Below are 18,260 nucleotides of genomic sequence, written 5' to 3'. Positions count from 1 at the left end.
GAGTATGTCAATCTATAGCCCCCCTGCGTAAACCCATTGACACCAGGGCGGGAGCCAGGCTTCGGGACAGCATTAAAACACATGACAGATGCACAATTTACCTAAGACAGACGCTTCATTAAATCAGTGATTACACTGAATACCCCATGAACATGACATTCAAGGACAACAATATGCATTACCTGGATTAAAGCAGTGTAACAGGTTAGAAGATCCCTCTCTTTGTTCCTGTTTTCCCTTGGGCTTTTCTTAAAACTCAGCACAAATATCACCTCCTTCGTGAAGCCCCAGTGACCTGCAGGCTGGGCCGCCCGCATGTTTTGTGCTCTCCAGCACTGGGCCGCTTGGATCACACAAAGTTGGGTATTACTGCATACTAGACACACATGGTAGCTTCTCAAACAGATGAGCGAGCTGAGTCTTCTCAAACAGATGAGCGAGCTGAGTCCCCCCTTCTTCTGATTGCAGTATTCATGTCAGGTGCCTGACGCTGGCTCCAGCCCTCTCTTGAACGTTATAATCCAGTGTGAGTACATCGGGCATTGGAAAGGGAAGAGTTTACTTACTCGTAGACCTTGCAAACCAGGGGTTCCTTCTTTGCCTTCTGGACCAATCAGACCCTTTAGGAGGGGGAAAAAAAGAGAAGAGAGAGAGGTTGAATAGTAAATTCAGGGTTTAAAAGTGTGGGTTATTACTCTCAGTGGATAGGGAAATCTTACATCCTAATGTGAAATTGTAAGGTCAGGAGAGAAATAACAACAAATTATTGCCAATTTAAGTAAAAAAAAAATATGGAGACATCTGTGGTCTAATTAGTATGGTTAACAAGGAAGTTGTAGGCAATGCCATGTGAACTTTACTGAGAAGCACAGTAAGGAGTCGATGGCTTATTGTAACGGACTGCACGAAATGCACACACAGAAGAACCAACTAGAACACAAGCGTCAGGTTCTAAACCCAGCGCCCTTTGCCCTGCAGCTTGCCGGCTCACAGGAACGAGCTTCAGCTTTGTTGAATGATCACTCCTTTTCACGACGACGAAAAGATTGTAAACTACAATCTAAAAGTAAAATAAGACAAAAGAACTAGCCTTGGTCTTCTGACTCTCCGACAACAAAGCTGTGTGAGGGGCAAGGAAGTGAGATTGTCTAGGAGAAAAAAACACAAGTTCCTTGTCTAGGTCAGGCGCTTCCACAGGGGTGGCAATGGGTTGCTACACCCTCCCGACTCAGATTCCACACCCTCATTCTGTTCTGCTTTGCGTCTGCTGCACGCGCCACAGGGCACCGTCGAACAAGGCATCTATCTGATTCTGTCAGTTGAGTCAATCATCTTTTATCTTAGGGGAAAATAATGGGCCTGCCTCTTGAGCACTTGAGAAGACCACAGAAGTATGGGCGCTGAAGTCATGACCCAGCACCGCACCTGTGTCTGGAGTGAGAGCTTCTAGAACATACAGAGAGGCCAAGGAGACGGCCAAAAGCCCCTACCCAAGCTCTGGCTCCATCACTGCTTCTGAGTACATCACGGCCCTCTCTACACTTCAATTTCCTCATCTGAAATAAACAGCAGTGTCACTCCAACAGCTCCTAGTGCCAAGCGTCGCATAAATATTTGGTGACCAAGCTGCATTCAGATCCAGCTTCTTTATTTTTAGTGCTGCCATGTAAATGGACTCAGCAAGGCACAGACTGCAAGAATTCAATGGGTGGCTACCCATCCCTTGTAAGCATAGCTCTGCTGGACTCAGGGCACATGGGGAGAGAAGACCTTAGGGGATTCCGTCTGGACTAAGCGGCGAGGAATAGACAGCAGAGATTTGCTCAGCTGGACTTGCTGTGTCCTCGGCCAGACACTGGTAAAACTGCCAGGGCCTATTTCATCTTGGAGAAGGGATAAAAGTTGTCAGTATTTGGACGCAGAATGCCGCACACCGTTTCCATTTAGAGAACGGGCTATATTTTTCCTCTCTCTGGCTTTGCTGAACACAAGCTTAAAATTTTCCATTCTCAGCAGCAATCACTGAAGCCGGCTTCTCATTCCAGTTCAGCTCAATGAATACTTAGGAAGCAACCTCTCTTTGACAGGCCCTGATCTAGGGGCCCTTTGGGATTCGAAAGAAGGTTAGAAACAACCACTGACATCAAAACTGGCCTCTGGGAACCTTCGTTTATTTAGCCTTTGTAACATGCTTAGTTAAGATGATCAAAGATGACTTCCAAATTTTGAATGAACCAAATGAGGATTAGAGACATTAGGGAATGTCACCAAAGACATAAATCTCCTTTGTGGGTAAACATGGACAGGGAGCCAAATGCTGCTTTGGCTCCTTTATTTCTGGTGCTTTCCAGAGCGACACTGATCTTTACAAGCTCCCTCTTCAACCAGGCCAGCTTTAGTGCTCCCCCTTGAGTGGCCAATGGCAGGCCATCCCTTCACACACATTTCTTACATTCGTATTGTGCAAGAAACACTGGATGTAGAGAAGTTGGCCCTGTCTTGAAGGATCTTCCTTCAAGGTCTTCGACCTTTCACTATTGTCTTCCTTGGAACAAAGCCTTGAGCTAGGAGGGTTGCCTTTGGAACTCTGCCCAAGGGAATTTCACCAACCACGTATTCAGTTTAGTACCACAGAGTACCACGTATTGTGGCAAATCTCATTCTGTCAGGAGCGTCTGGGTGGAGGATGTCTTCAGAACCATGGACAGCTCAGGGCGGGGGGTGGGGGGCGGGCATTGGTGTCCGAGGCTGTTCTGGTGGTGTTTAAGGGACTTTCTTGTTATCCTGTATGGTGGTTCCGTGAAAGGTCACAGGACAGTTAGGTCTGATTTCCTGGGTGGGTGACTTCAGGGTGATGTCAGGTTTCTGAGCCACACACACACCAGTGGGAGAAAACTATTATTTTTCCGACCTGGGGAAATTCTAAGCCCACCCTGAGCTGGAGAGGGATGGCTTACCGGTGCTCCTGGGGGTCCCGGGGGGCCCTGGTGACCTCTTGGTCCTGGAGCTCCCTGGGAACACAAGCAGAACATGCATTGGTCCTGACCTTTCCCCACACCCTCCCAACGGCCCTGACCACCGCCGCCCAACCCCTTCCCTGACTGGAGTCCACCGGGCCTAGTCCTCCCTAACGGGCCCAGAGTGCCCTAGGTAACAGAGTGCCCTGGCCCTCCTAGCTGAGCCGGGCTCTACGGAGCCCGACTCATCCGCTGCGTCCCTCCCACTTCCCCCACACACAGAAGGGTCTGTGTCCCCTTACCTGCTCTCCCTTCAGGCCCTCCTGCTGCATCTGTGAGACAAACAGGTGTTAGCTCCCTCGGCAGTACTCAGGACGTTCGCATGGCAGGCCACGGTGCAGCGGCCTCAGGCTTTTATCCGATTTGATCCCTTTTATTAAATTTGTCGGTGCTGAAGTCTTTCTATCCCACCCCTGTCGATGCCTTCACGCGTGGCGGTAAAGACCCTTCCGACAACCCAGTCCCATCAGAGAGCCCAGCCCCCGGTGACTCACCACAGAGCCCGGCACACCAGGGGGGCCTGCCGGCCCGGCGTCACCCTGTACGGAAAGAGCAAACACTCTGAGCACTTGAAATGAGCGGCGTGGCTGCCACCTCCAAGCCCCCGAGGACCCTGCCCGTTCCTCTAACCCCGGGGGACTTCCTGGGAGTGGCCTCACCCACCACATTCCCACGCCTGGACTTATTCCACCACCACAGTATTCCTGAAGCCTCTGCGTCTAGTTCCTGCCTCTGACTCACGCTCATAGCTTTCTGGAGGTGGGGAGGACAGTTTCCTCGGTGCCCGCCTCTGGCTGGTGTTCAATGAACCCTCCCGGATCTGCACAAATGTGTGCTGCTTTGAGAGCGGCCCTTGGCCCACTACCCTGTGGGCACCTGCATGTAGCGGGCACTGTGCTGGGCACCAAAGGAATGGTGATCTATACCTTTTAGCATAACCATTGTGCTAAGTCCCTGGCTCAATATATATAGCCAGCATGCAACTAAGACTTAGGAAATAGCTAAGGAAAGGACTGCAATGGCTTCCATCCATCTTACTTGCTATGCTATAGGAAAGCTATGTATCTCACTGCCATCCCACGACATACAGGCCCCCAGGGCCACCAAGGCTATGGCTTGAACATCTCTTCTGGTAAAAATAAAAATAAAACACAAGTGGCCGGGGGCATGTCTACTGTCCTGCTCTGCATTCCGCAATGTCAGATGGACGAGTCCCATCTCCCAGACCCCGTCTCTGACACCAAACCTATACAAGCATTCCTCACCTTCCTAAGCCTACCGTCTCCCACGCCCGCCCCACGCACGGAAAACTCACCTCCTTTCGTAGAGCACCAAGAGGAGCCCTAACAATCTCTACTGCCCGTCTTGCTATGTCAAAAGCATCCGGGTGCCATGTTTCCTTACGTACCTCCTTCTACGGTCTTTCCTATGTGATTGTTGAGTTCTGCCTCACAGATACGGTTTATCCAGGCTTTCTTGCTCTTGGTTACCACTGCCCACACATGTGAAAACACGTGTGCTCACACACGTGCATGCCCACTATGCATTGTAAGGCATCCTATACAGGACCAGGCACTTCCGTGATGTGGACGGATGGCAGTCTCACACACCCAGACCCTGGCTCGAGGGGGTCTGCATTCCCCTCTGAGCACCTGCCTCCTCCCACCTTCCACAAGCCACATTCATACTTGGTAAAAACCTGCTTGCTGAGACCTGGTGAAAGAGCTCACCACTTTTTACTGACACATTGTATCACTAACACGTTCACTCCTTAGGGTTTTAATATTGTATTTGCCATTGTTACTAATAAAAGTGAGTTTTCAATGATACCAGTAAAGGCACTAGATACATGTTGTAATCACTTGAAGCTCAACATAGGAGCTCAAATATTGGGACACATCAAATGATGGCTAAGGAAAGATAAAATCCTGGCATTTCTGCAGAGCCACTGTGTGCACAGAACTTAGAGTTGCTTGGTAAGTTTCTCCAAGCAGTTAGGTATGAGTCCATTCTTTTCTCTATGATGTGAATTTCCTATGTAAGATTCAAGGGCTCTGAGGCACAGAGATGATTAGCAATTGGATCAAGGTTAAAATAAACAAAAGAAATTGGAATGCAAGAGAGTAAAAAGTCTTTCTCTAGAAACACTTGCTTTCTGGTTCATGGACTCATGGACACCTGTTCCCAGCTTCCATCCACACTGCAGACTTTCCCTGCAGGTTTCCACTACTATGTCGTGAACACGGCTGTGCCCACCAGCCCAGCATTTGTCTACTCCCTGGCTGGGTGCTCAGTGGAGTGATTTCCATCACCAGCAGCCTGGTGGGGAAGCCGTGTAAGGCATCGACTTCCGGCTGACCACCATGGGGGGAAACAGCTGCTGCTGAGCACAGAAGCAAGTGGGGAGCAGACTCTCTGGCCCAGGGAGATCTGTGGACTGAGCAGCCTCAGGGGTCCCCACGTCCAGACCATCCAGCCATGTCTTCCTAGAGTCCTGTCCTCTGAAAGGCTGTGAGATTACAATTGCTGCGTCAAGTTACTAAGGTTTGGGATCTTGGGTTACATAGAAATGGAAGACTGATACAACCATGGAGTTGAGCTAGTAAAATTCCTAATGTGGCATAAAGACTTCATTCCCACTGGGCTGTGGAGGCTCACACCAATGATCCTCGCTTCTCGGGAGGCTGGGATCTGAGGCTCACAGTTCAAAGCCAGCCCAAGAAGAAAAATCTATGCGACTTTTACCTCCAAATAATCACTAAAAAAAAACCAACAACCCAGAGGTAGAGCACTAGCTTTGAGCAAGAAGGCTCAGGGACAGAGCCCAGGCCCTGAGTTCAAGGTCCAGTACACACACACACACACACACACACACACACACACACACACACACAAAGGTTCATGCCTAATGAAGAGTTCAGTAAGATTGGCAGCACAGCTTTGGATGGGTACTCTGAGCCGGAGACCTTCATCTAGAATCCAATCAGCCCTGGAGTCAGGGGCAAGGCACCGACATTTGACGGGGTCTCTGGATGTTCAGAAGACAACCTCTACGGTCCCCGTGGCTTGCTGAAAGGTCGCGTGATATTAAAGATGCTGTAAAATCCCAGGTTTGCTCTCTCGGAATGAGATGAGAGGCAGAAAGCCACCTGCGCCTCACTGCTTCCTTGATTATCTCAATGAATTTTTCAAATAAGGTGAGGCTCCTTCACCTGTCCTTTCACCGCTGCCGAGCGCACTGCAATGAGCATAATTCAGTGCGTCTCCCAGTGTCAGGGCCCACACCAATCCTACACACACAGGAAGACTAGAGATGATCCTCCTCCTCCTTCCCCCTCCTCCTCCTTGTTACACACACACACACACACACACACACCAGCAGCAAACAGAGTTACCACCTACGTGGCAAGTTCAGGCACCTGCCCTTTTCACTGGCTTGACATGAATGTACTTCAGGACTTAACATCCCCTGTCAAGAAACCACAGCAATGTATTAAAATCCTGACCCCAGGCGTGCCAGCAATGCAAACCTCAACTCTCAAACCCCTCGAGTGAGAGCGTAACTATCTCCGCTGGGAGTGAAGGGAGGAAGCCCCAGTGAGCCGGTGGGAAAATGCCGACCTCTTCCAGCCCTCCGCCCGTCCTCGGTGGAGGTTTGCCCGGCCTGGGCCGTGCTTCACGACTTCTGTAGAATGCACAGTGCACACCTTCTCTGCCGCTGTAAACAGTCAGCAACACCTTCCCTTCCACTGTGGGCGCCTATGTAGAACCGGACCGTCCCCCCGTGACCTCCGCTGGACCCGGGGGTGGGGGGGGAACTGCTCTGATGCCACCCTCCACAGCCCGTCCCCCCTCCCGTCCTCGGGCTCAGGGCCGCATCCACTCAGAACCAACGCCTCCTCTCCGCCTCACACACAAACTGGGTCTCTTCATCCCTCCTGCCACGCTCCAAAACACCAAGACACCTCTCCTTTTCCCTCTGCCTCACCCCGAAAGCGTGGAGCATCGCCAAGCCATTATTGCCACGCACATCTCCATGAGCACTTCCCAATTGGCAAAGACTCTTCCATGCAGTTATTTCGTTTGAGATACAGAGACTCTAAGCAACAAACGTGTTCCGTTGAGCCTCGTGGGAGGGGGTTCTGAAATGGATAACCAGGACGAGAGCCTGGAGCTTTCACTCAGTTTAGGAAAATCTAGGGCATTTCCAAAACTCCCATGCTGATTATAAAAAAAAAAAAGTGTAATATTTTATAGGAGAGAAAGAAAGAAATGGGAGAAGAGGAAAGGGGGGGGCGGAGAGTTTGTAAGTTTGGCTGTTGTACTTCTCCTAGCCTTAAATTGTCCAAAACTATTTGAAGTAGGAAAAGGCTTTACTATATCATGAAATTACATAATACTGTCTTTGGGGGTGGGGGGCTTGTCCTGACTTTATTCTTAAGGTTATTATTATTATTATTGCCAATCCTAGGGCTTGAGACTCAGGGCCTGAGCACTGTCCCTGGCTTTCTTTTGCTCAAGGCTAGCACTCTACCTCTTGAGCCACAGCGCCACTTCTGGCCTTTTTCTGCCTATATGGTGCTGAGGAATCGAACCCAGGGCTTCGTGCATGCTAGGCAAGCACTCTACCGCTAAGCCACATTCCCAGCCCCTGTCTTTATTCTTAAAGGCAGGGAAACAACTGAAATAGAATAGCCAGAAATGTCATGCTAGCTGACTTCTCGGCAGCCAGCTCATCTTGTTGGTGTTTTCCCTGTGTCAGAACTCCCATCGAGGTCCTTTCCCTGGACCCTGGCTTGTGGGGACACACAGGGCCGCAACCCCACCCTCTGCTTACCTTCTCCCCTGGAGGCCCTGGCACACCGGGAGGTCCGGGTCTTCCCTGCAGGAAGGAAGCAAAGGCAGAGGGTGACAGGGGCTCAGGGCCTGGACAAGGACGCGCTCAGCACCGACAGCTCCAGTAGCTGTGGTTGGGTTTTCCACAGAAGCCCAAAATGTCCCCCAAAGAACCAGCTTCCTGCAAGGCAGTTCTTCCTGAGCTGACTTAAATGCTGCCTCTCCAGGCTTCCCCTTTTCCAAATCACGCTGGCATTCCCTCTTGGGTTGGGGTGTGAGGGCCACATCCGAACCCCAGGGAGAGATGAAAGAAGCCAATCTCCCAGATCCGCCCAGGCCCGAGGCAGCGCTGGAGCCCAGTGGAAACCCTGGAGAGATCTGGGGACTGCTGGGCCTCGGGGTCAGGACTCTGGCCAGGACGGTCTACCGTCACCGGGGAGCTGAGAGCTGACACAGGCACACTCCTCTGCAGTGTCCCCACACAATGTTACACACACACACACACACACACACACACACGCACGTCACTGGCGGGAAGGCAGTGCTCCTCCCGTAGGAGGGACGGAGGAGACCCAGGGCCCACGCTGGGCTGTCCCCGCGTCAGGCTCCTCGGGGAAACGAGAGGGTCCCGGGGGGCAGGCGGGCAAGCCCGGGACCCCCACTGCACAGGGAGGTCACGCAGGAGCGTCTTGGGACACGGGGGTCGACGGAAGGAGCTCCCGGGGCTCCCTCTTCCCCCCAGATGCCGTCCATTTCCGCCCACGTCCCCGTACTTCTTCCCGACCGAGCCTCGCGTCTCACGGACGGCCTGCGGCGGCGTGCGGAACGTTCCTTCACCCACGTCCACGCCGCGTGGCCTTCTCCTCCACCGAGGCAGGCTTTCCGCGGATTCCTACCACCGAGCACTTAGGCTCTTTCTGTGTCTCCACCTCCTGACTCTACGGACCAGACTGTGACTTTGACCCCTGTACCTACGTACAGCCCTTTGACCTCCGCACAGCACCCCTGGTCTTGGCGACGCCGCGTCGCACCCCTTCACCAACGGTGCGTTTAACTTCGTGTCCGCGCTGCGCTCCCTCCGGCTTGGAAAGCAGCCGCACGGCGGGGGTCTGATCGCTAAGCCTCCTGCGGCCTCTGGCTGAGCCTGAGCGAGGGGGCAGCAGAGGGCCCAGACCCACCGCAGAGCCTGATGTCGGGGTGCAGGCAATCCTGTTCCTTGAGAAACCCGGCCCAGCAGGTCATGCACCACCTACCTGCTCGCCCGTCTCCCCGGGCTTCCCGGGGAATCCATCCAAGCCTCGTTCCCCCTGGCAGGAGGGAGGAAATGAAGAAATGAATCGTGGGCAAATCATCTCCAGACAGACACTGATTGGACCCCTCACCCCTCCCCCGCCCCCACCCCCAACACTGGCGTAAGAAGCGGCAAGGCTGAGTGTCTGCACGCTCCACTTCTCTGTCCCCCAAACACCATTGGACCCAGGTAGCCAAGTGCATTCACTTTGCATGTACGACTCTAAAGTGTGTGTGTGTGTGTGTGTGTGTGTGTGTGTGTGTTGGTTGGGAGGGGGGGTGTCAAGTACCCGAGGTAAAAGATCAAAGAGTCTTAGATATTTATCTCTTTCAAAATCTATGATGCAGAAACAGCTTCCTAGCAGCTGTGAGGCCCTCCTTGTCACGTGGCTCGGTGTAGGTGTAGCGGCCAAAGTGATAGATGTGTGATGTCTGCCCCACAAGTGGTAAGACAGCAAGCATCTCTTACGCAGCGTCCATTCATCTGGCAAACGAGAACACTGCCCGTGTGCGCAGTGTCTGGAAGAGAACTGCGCATTGATCGCTGACTACCAGCAAGCCGTCAGAACCCATCCGCCCATCGGCCCGCAGCCCCTCCCCGCTGCCGTGGAATCTCCAACTCACACGGGACCGGGAGCAAGCCCGGCTGCCTTTCCAGGAATGTTCTATCTATCGCTCTGCTTCATGGGAATGGTAAGTCTTACTCAAAAGACACTTAGGACTACATCAGAGATGACACATCTGAAATTCCTCCTACGGCAGGCGGTGCCGCCTTGTCCCAGCTACGTACCGGCTCAAGCAAAATGAAGAGCAAAGGTGTGAAGTGAAGGAAAGAGAAGCCAGTTGGAAAGGGCTGGGGGGTTGGGGCTGACTGGAGGGAGCTACGGGGGAGGGGAGGCGGGAGCCCTGATTTCTAATCCTGATTCTGCCCTCTGCTAGTTAGTCACCCTGACAGATACCACAGTCCCCAGGTTCAAATCCCTTATAAACCATGAGGCAAAAGCAGCTGTAGTACCAAAGCTCTTTGGTACCCACACTTTTTTTTATCAAGGGGGAGATATGTGTTTATGCAAATGAAGAGGCGTCAGTCCCCCTTTCTACGAGTAATGATGTGAGCAGTGGCTCATGCAAGATATGCTGCAACCACTCAACTGTTCTCCTGCTTTCTACAGGACGCCAAGCCTTGGAGATTGGTTGGACACTGCCTGCCATCAGACAGCTCCCAAAGGGGAAAGGTATTCATTCTAGTTAGAACTGGCGCATGGATTCGGCGGGGCTCACGTGACGCAGGTGGCTACGCCTACTCACGGGAGGGCACAGGTTTCACCTTGAACGTTCCTTGAACCTTCCACGCCTCAGGTGGCCAAGCCGTTTACACGCTCTTATCACAGGGAAGGGGAGCTTCCCGGGGTTCTGAGCAGACAGGGCACACTCCCAACCCTGAGGCTCAGGGGCAGGGGGGAGCTTAGTGAAGATGGAGTCGGCTTCTGCTCGCTCTCTTTAACTGAGATGGAGTCAATCTGGCACCCCTCCACAGCCAGCGATGGCGCTGGCCAGATCTGACCTCCATATTACATCCCCCCACCTTTTTTTCTTGTACATAAAAATCAAATCACTGGGGCTGGGGATATGGCCTAGTGGCAAGAGTGCTTGCCTCGTATACATGAGGCCCTAGGTTCGATTCCCCAGCACCACATATACAGAAAACGGCCAGAAGTGGCGCTGTGGCTCAAGTGGCAGAGTGCTAGCCTTGAGCAAGAAGAAGCCAGGGACAGTGCTCAGGCCCTGAGTCCAAGCCCCAGGACAGGCCAAAAAAAAAAAAAAAAAAAAAAATCAAATCACTGATTTCTCTTTTTGGAGACCTTAAGCTTGTCTGGACTGTAAAGTGACTCCACCCACAGGCTGCTGGGGAGAGCCAGGATGAGACCAGAGCCAGTCCCATGGGATTGCTGCGCTGAAGCTTGCACCCAGGAAGAACCTGGTTACCTGTGAGGTCCACCCCAGGACAGCCGTAGGTGTGCTCACCTGTATAAATCTCCATCCCGTTACCTAGGTAACCGGCACACCTTCTGCTGGGTTGCCTGCAACTTTCTGCAAAGACTGCTTAAGAAACTTAACCTAGGCCTGACTTGCGTGAAGTCTCCTCATATTTTCCTGGCCGCCTTTTAAGTACACTGGCTTTTACAGGCTGGTGCCCCACTGAATTTCAAGACAGCTTTCTGGTCCCTTGATCCTAAAGGGGGGCTGAGGGGCAAAGATCATCCATCTTCTGAAACTTCTTCAGGCTGACTCAGGAGTGTTGGCCTTACCTAGCCAGGAACCTATAACCTTACTCTACTTTACCAAGGGGCTGCAGGATTAGAGGTCCATTAGGAGGTTTGCTCCAAGCTGGAGATTACACTTAACATTTAACTTTTAACAACTATGCAGACTTCTTGGGCTACAGCAGTGTAGCCTTTTAACACTCTGGTTTGCAAAAGCATTTTCCTGACTAGCTGGGGAAACTGATCTCTGATGACCGAACAATGCCTATATTACCTTTGCAGGTCTTGGACAGGTCTCAATAAGGACAGATATCGGTCAGATCCACATGTTTCCTTTCCTGAACAGATATACCAGCTTAAAAATCACTGCCAGTTAGGGCTTTCAGCAGATGCAGATTGTTGGGATTTTAAACTATCCCCCATTTGACAAACTTAGCTTTACAACCCACAATCACAGATGACCGGCCTGGTCCTGCCCAGTAGACAGACATGGGCATTAGGAAGGCATGCTTACAAACTATTCTTCTAGGACGCTCCAGCTCTGATTAACTTTTGAAAGGCCAAGCACACACGACTCTAAGATCTGACACCATCTGGGCCATCCAAGCAGTGGCTTGCTGCCTCTGAATACCCTGTCTCAGTCCTGAATGCAAAGCCCACAATACCCTGCTGGGAGGGTGCTGGCTGCTGGCTGCAGTTCCAGATGGCTGACAGCAGAGGGCAGATTCATCCCACCAGCCTTGGCTGCCCCTGTCCCCCCCCGGAGCCCCTCCTCCCCTCGCCTGCCGCAGGTGTGGCCCACAGAGCCTCTTTCTAGAAGGTGCCCCTCCCATGGCCAGTTCTGCCCGGGCGTATCAGGGTCATCACACCGGAAGGGACGTTAGGAAGATGGACAGGCGTGGGTTCTATTCCTCTGCTGCTGTTGTCTGAGCTCCAACCAGCACTTCTGCGCCATAAGCTCTGCTTGTTGCTTAGGGACTGTGAGTTGCATTTTGTTCATCTTTCCTTTGTTTCCTGCTGGTAAGAATACATGCAGGGAAGCTTCTGATTCGAATAGAACACTACCCGCCGGGGCCTGCCCTTCCTCAGAGACACCCCCCAGACACAGCAGCCCCTTCACCCTTCTCCTGCTTCGCTCTGCTCCTCCCTCACAATGGATGACAGATACGTACTTCATAGATAGGACCTTTGAAGACCAGGATGTGGCGGAGTATGGGGGCTCAAACCTGTCATTAGCATTACTTGTGAGGCAGGGATCAGGAGACCGGAGCTGGAGGCTGGCCCGGGCAAACAGAAGTTAGAGAGACTCCATCCTAAGCAACGACCGGGAGCGGCGGCCCCTCCCTGTTATCCCATGCAACACGAAGAAGCACAAGACAGACAAGCACCACCCAAGCCGCCACAGACACGAAACAACGAGACCCCCACCTAAAAATAATAACAAGAAACCAACCCTCTGGTGCAAGCGGGGGCTAAGGCGAGGCTCGGGTGGTAAGAATGACTGCCTGGCAAGTGCAAGGCACTGCACCGAGTACCATCAAAACAATCCATCCCAGTACCATCAAAACAAGAGCAGGGCGTGGCTCAAGACGCCCGTAGAGCCTGGCAAGCAATGAAGCGTCTACGGTATATGGAGCGGACAGGAGGCACACGGTGCCGGTCACCCCCAGGGAGGCCTCAGTGACTCCCTCCAGAAGTGCACACCACCCCTGCTATAGTCAGATCACATGACGGGGCCTCAGGGTATGAAGATGAAGCCCACCCCTCCCGGCCACCATACCATCCTTGCCCAGCAAGGGCCTGGGGACCCCCACCCTGGGGACTGAGACCTGGGGAGGGTGAAGATGGGAAGTTCTAGGATCTGGGACAGCTGGGCTGCCCACCACACTCTAGCTACCTCCTAGGCAATGACGGCCATTCTCGAGGAAGTTCCAAGTGGAGACAGCCACCGCCCAACCCACACACACGCAGGATGAGTCCGCCAGGGTGCTCGTGGCACCCGAATTTCACGCTGCTGAGTGGCTGCCTCATAAACACTGACCGGATGAAAACTGTGCCTCCAAGCACTCAGCCAACAGGCTGGTCGCAGACACCCAGTAGCGAGCACGGCCCACCCACGGAAGCAAGTCTCAGTGAGGTGGAGGCTCAGGGCAGTGTGTGTATGAGGTCTGTCTGTCTGTCTGTGTATGAGATCTGTCTGTCTGTGTGAGGGATGACTGAATCCAGGGTCTCCGACAAGATCCCAGGAAAGAACTCTACCATGTCAGCTGTGCCACCAACCCAGCCTTTTGTCTACATTTCCTTTTTGAGCTCAGGTCTTGCTAACTGCCCAGGCTGTCCTCCGATTCCCGATCCTCCCGCCTCTGCCTCCCACACAGCTGGGATTATAGTCATGTGCCGCCGCTCCTGGCACGGACAGTGTCTTATAAGCAGGGTTGGGGGGGGGGTGGAAACAGAAAGGACAGGGGGCGGCTGCCTCAGTTCCTTCCCAGCACCAATGCGTCTGCATCTGGGAAGCATCCCCCGGCGTCGAGCCCTCTAGTCACGGGGTCCAACACCCCCAGAGTCCCCTCCTATGTGAGGCCTGATGATCCCCAGAGGTTCAATAAAGACGCAGGGGGCGAGGGAGTTAAGACCTGGTCTAAGGTCCCCGAGCTCACAGAGGCACCCCAGGAAGGCCGGAAGGCCAGGCTTTTGACCCCGCGGGTGAGCAGGCTCTTCTAGTCTAGGCCTCGCTTAGGTTAACATCTGTTTGCCAACCATCTGGAGCCCGGCAGCTCCCTCACAGCCCCCAAAGCCTCCCTGCCCCTCGGCCCCAAGACTTCCTCATGGCTACGGAGCCTGCAGGCGCCCTGCTGCCTCCACGCAGACACTCGGAAAAGCCCAGAAGCGAGGGCAGCCTCCGGTCTGTTCTAGAGAACATCCCGTGTGGGATGTCCTGCGGCCATAGCGACAGATGGGCCTTGGCTCGCTCTGTCCCTGGGACACCGTCCCGACCCTGCCTAGCTGAGCGCCTACAGCTGGAAGGACCTACCCCACAGCACGATGGTAACTTCCCTCTCGCTGATGTATGGAATCAGAGAGGCTCCTGAAGAAATAAAGCATCCTAAACACCCACTGGAGAAAGGTAAGAGCCGGGAAGGGGCCTACGGTATCCAGGGGCCCAGGGTCTTTGCTCGGCTGACCCCGGGGCTATGAAGGAGGCACAGAGCAGAGGCAGAATTTCCCCCACATCTAAGCTTTAACAATGGAGGCAACTTAGGTTAGCCCTACATTGGCCTTCGCAGGACACACCTATTCTCCACACTGAGGAGATCTGAGCCTCGGAGGGAGAATGTGTGAAGGTCACACTGCTTGTGCAGCCCAGAGCGACAGAATCCCTGTGCACAGCCCCGGTGTCTCATCACATTGATGCCTTCTGTGCAGGCTCGAGGGGCTCGGGATGCTGGACCCTGGCCAGAGGTGGCCTTGCATTTTGTGAGCTTCCCCACAAGGCAGTTTCTGCACAGAGACGCCCCGGGGGGACCTGCCTGTCACTGCATTCTGGTGGCACTGCAGGCTTCCTGTCTCACAGGGGAAAGGCCAGATCAGGAACAGGAAGTTCTGCCATTTGCATTTCTCATCACAGCCTCACGGCACTAGATGGCACACACACACTGCCGCCCCTGGGCTCAGTTTCCCCAAGTGTACAATAAGAACACTGCAGGTTTCTGTCCAGTCCTTTCTAACCTGGGGTTTTCAGGGAAAGCCCACATTTCTTGATCAGATAGAAGTCACAGGACAAGACGCCAGAGATGTTTCCAGCACCTCGTGGAAGGGCTACTGATTCAACACACCGTTGTGGAAGTAACGGCTCTCATTGCAGAGTGATTAGATGTCTCCTGAAACATGGATGCCCTTCGGTTTGAAATCGACCCGGCCCAGGTCACACGGAAGCGGAGAAGCCACAGTCTTGGTATCTCTGCGGAGCTGCCACCCTAGGCCGATCAGGGCTCCCGTGGTTCTGATCCTCAAGACCCCACATTGTGACCGGACCTAGTCGAAGTTCTAGGGGCATTGTATGCCCCCCCTCCCCATGAAGCTATCTCCCGTTTGGACACAGCCAGCTCCGCCTCTGTGTGGGTTGACACCCCTGCCATGTCCCCATGGCCTTTCTTATAGAAGATCTGGTTTCCATAGAGGCGACTTTTTTTTTTAAATTATTGTTGATGTCAGTCATCAGGCTTGAACTCAGGGCCGGGGTGCTGTCCCAGAGTGTTTCCATTCAAGGCTAGCGCTACCATTTGAGCCACAAGGCCACGTCTGCTTGTCTGGTGGTTAACTGGAGATAGGCATCTCACCGACTTCCCTGCCCCGCCTGGCTTCACATGGCGATCCTCAGATTTCGGCAACCTCGGTAGCTAGGATTGCAGGCGTGAGCCACGGGCATCCGGCAGGGCAGGTGATTGTGTTAAGTCACCTCGTACCCATTCGCTGCGTTATCAAATGCGAATGACGTATGGCCATCTGCGTCCCGAGGGTCTGTCTACACGCGCACTGCTGCCTGCAGCCACCTGCCGCATTGACTTTGCCTACTAAGTTCTTGGGATCACCCCACAAAGATCGGTCCCTGAGTCCTCCCCGAAGGCAGCCTGTAACTGGCCCTCCGAGGGTACCAGCGGGAGCCTGGACGCACAGCTGCTTGACCAGACTCCCAGCGAGGGGTTGAGCCTGTTCCCCTGACCGTTTCCTCAAGCAATGGCCGCTACCTGAGTCCCACACACCGGAGCCTCGAGCGGCCGAGCTCAAAGCGTGTGCTGCACATGGAGTTCCAACTCCCCTCTGCCGCCACAGCCTCGCCCTGGGATAAGGCCTCGGTGCCTCGCGCCGAGCTGGGTCAGAACGTTTCAGCCTTTGCCGAGGGGTGCAGGTCAGATCCCTGAGCACCCGAGGTGCATTTCAACCCATCTTGCTGCGCGCTGAGTCCTCAGCCCAGCGGCTGCCTTCAAGTCCCCGTGATAGGAGAGGAAAGGGTCAGAGGCCCACCGGAGGGAGGTCGGACTGCGGAGCAGAGGTGCAGAAACCCTCGCTCCAAAGAGCCGAACGACGCAGCCCCTGAGGACCCAGGCTCCGCTTCATTACCGTGGGGCAAGCGACTCGGGCCAGGCGCCTCGCGGTCCAGAGCAGCTTCGTTTCCTCTGACTGCTAATTTTGCTTCTGGGAAGGCGGTCTAAGGAAATGGACCTAACTTTGAAAAAACAACTAAGTAATGCTACGCGCCTAAAAATGTCCACCAACGCGTTATTTTTTTAATAGCGAACAACCTGGAAACGACCCTAAAGGATCAATACCCCGGGGAATGAGCACATGTTCACCGGTGGGGAACACACCGTAGAGCTATTTAACGTTAAGTTCTCAACGCGGTACGGCAGTCAGGAGGAAATACGGGGCGCGGGGCCACCCACAGGACACGGAAGCCACGGGATCCGGTGTGTTGCGCGTGGCTGTGCGAAAAGAAGCTAGGAACATAGGAGAAAGTCCTGCCGCGCAGCTGCCGACGGCAGCTCCGGCTGCCTCATCTTTACTATGCCAAGACAGACTCAGAGACCAAAAAAAAAAAAAGAAATTCCTTAGAAAACTGGAGAAACATCCCACAGGAAGACAGAATGGTTGGTGCCCGGGGAGGCGTCTGGGCCCTCGCAAGGGGTATTCACGTGCGTGGGGGGACAGGATCTGGGAATCCTTGCTCCATGGCTCTGTCCATACCTGCTGCACTCTGCCTGGATGGAAACGAGACCCCAGCCTCTGGTACAGCTCTGTTTATGTGTCTGCACAGACATGGACACACACACACACACACACACATGTGTGTGATACACCTCCCCCCCCCACAGGAAGTGGTCCGCATCAGCAGGGGAAGATTGTAAATACCTTTTCTCCTCGCGTTCCCCTTTCTCCTCGTTCTCCCTGGAGGCCCTGGGGAGGAGACAGTCGGTGACACACATCCCAGAGTGGCCTACACGCGTTTCCCAAGGGCTAGGTGTGCAAGCCGCCCGGCAGGGTCCAGTCCGGGTGCACAAGAGCACGACGGAGACACCATCTCCCGGTCGCCTCGCCAACACCTCCCAGACGCCTGCGTTCCTCCCCCCGCCTGGGCCCTGGAGGTCTCTTCGTGGGAGCTTGTGGAACGGCCCTCCTGGCCTGAATTACCCAGGTCCTCAAGAACCACGGACGAACGGTTATTCACACAGATTCTTGGATCTCAACTATTTCTTAATGAGAATCGGGCCTGGGGTTAATACCCAGAAAGCAGTGCGCCCATCATAGCCCATGGGTCCTTCATCCGTTGCCCTTTCGTGCATCGGGTACTCTGTGTCTATTGGGTCTGGCACTGATCTTATGGGCTAAAATCCAGAGGATGCCTCCTCCCCCCCAGAGGGCGGGCACAAATGGCCTCTCGAGGCCAACTGTCGCACACTCCTGGGCTCTGCCCAGTTCCGTTATCTAGCAAATGTAAATCCAGGAATGTAGATGTAAACCCTGGGTACCACCGCATTTAAGAATTTCTAGTCTACGGAGAGAGAGACCCACGGTTTCAATCGCCCCCCACATGTATCAAACAGCAGGCATGATGAGGATCAAACTAGGAACAGATTCCTGCAGAACGGAACACAAGTCCCCCCCCCCGCCCTCCCCCCCCACCCCCCCACTCCCAGATACACGCCTTTACTTACGGGAGCTCCAAGGTGCCCGGGAGGCCCCGGAAGCCCAGGTGGTCCTTGGGGCCCCTGCAAGGGGTGGAAAGAAAAGACAAGAGCTGCTCAGGCAAGTGCCATGGTGGACGGGAAAACACCCGCTGTATCTCCTCCGTCTC

At 53.9% G+C, this 18,260-nt stretch overlaps 1 protein-coding gene across 1 annotated transcript in view; it reads right to left on the bottom strand.

Annotated features, from left to right (window-relative positions):
- Positions 1-18,260, bottom strand: part of Col22a1 (collagen type XXII alpha 1 chain) — a 168,489-nt gene that overhangs the window by 102,934 nt on the left and 47,295 nt on the right. Inside the window, exons 14-21 of the mRNA XM_048358696.1 lie at positions 18,121-18,174; positions 17,318-17,362; positions 9,107-9,160; positions 7,855-7,899; positions 3,512-3,556; positions 3,260-3,289; positions 2,958-3,011; positions 567-620 (exon numbers count right to left, since the gene is read on the bottom strand). Of these exons, the coding sequence (XP_048214653.1) occupies positions 567-620; positions 2,958-3,011; positions 3,260-3,289; positions 3,512-3,556; positions 7,855-7,899; positions 9,107-9,160; positions 17,318-17,362; positions 18,121-18,174 (381 nt within the window). The remainder of the gene's footprint in view (positions 1-566; positions 621-2,957; positions 3,012-3,259; positions 3,290-3,511; positions 3,557-7,854; positions 7,900-9,106; positions 9,161-17,317; positions 17,363-18,120; positions 18,175-18,260) is intronic.

This window comes from Perognathus longimembris, chromosome 12 (assembly GCF_023159225.1).
Source record: "Perognathus longimembris pacificus isolate PPM17 chromosome 12, ASM2315922v1, whole genome shotgun sequence".
Taxonomy (NCBI): domain Eukaryota; kingdom Metazoa; phylum Chordata; class Mammalia; order Rodentia; family Heteromyidae; genus Perognathus; species Perognathus longimembris.
The sequence above is the reverse complement of the archived record's forward strand: the minus strand, read 5'-3'. Positions and strand labels throughout refer to the sequence as shown.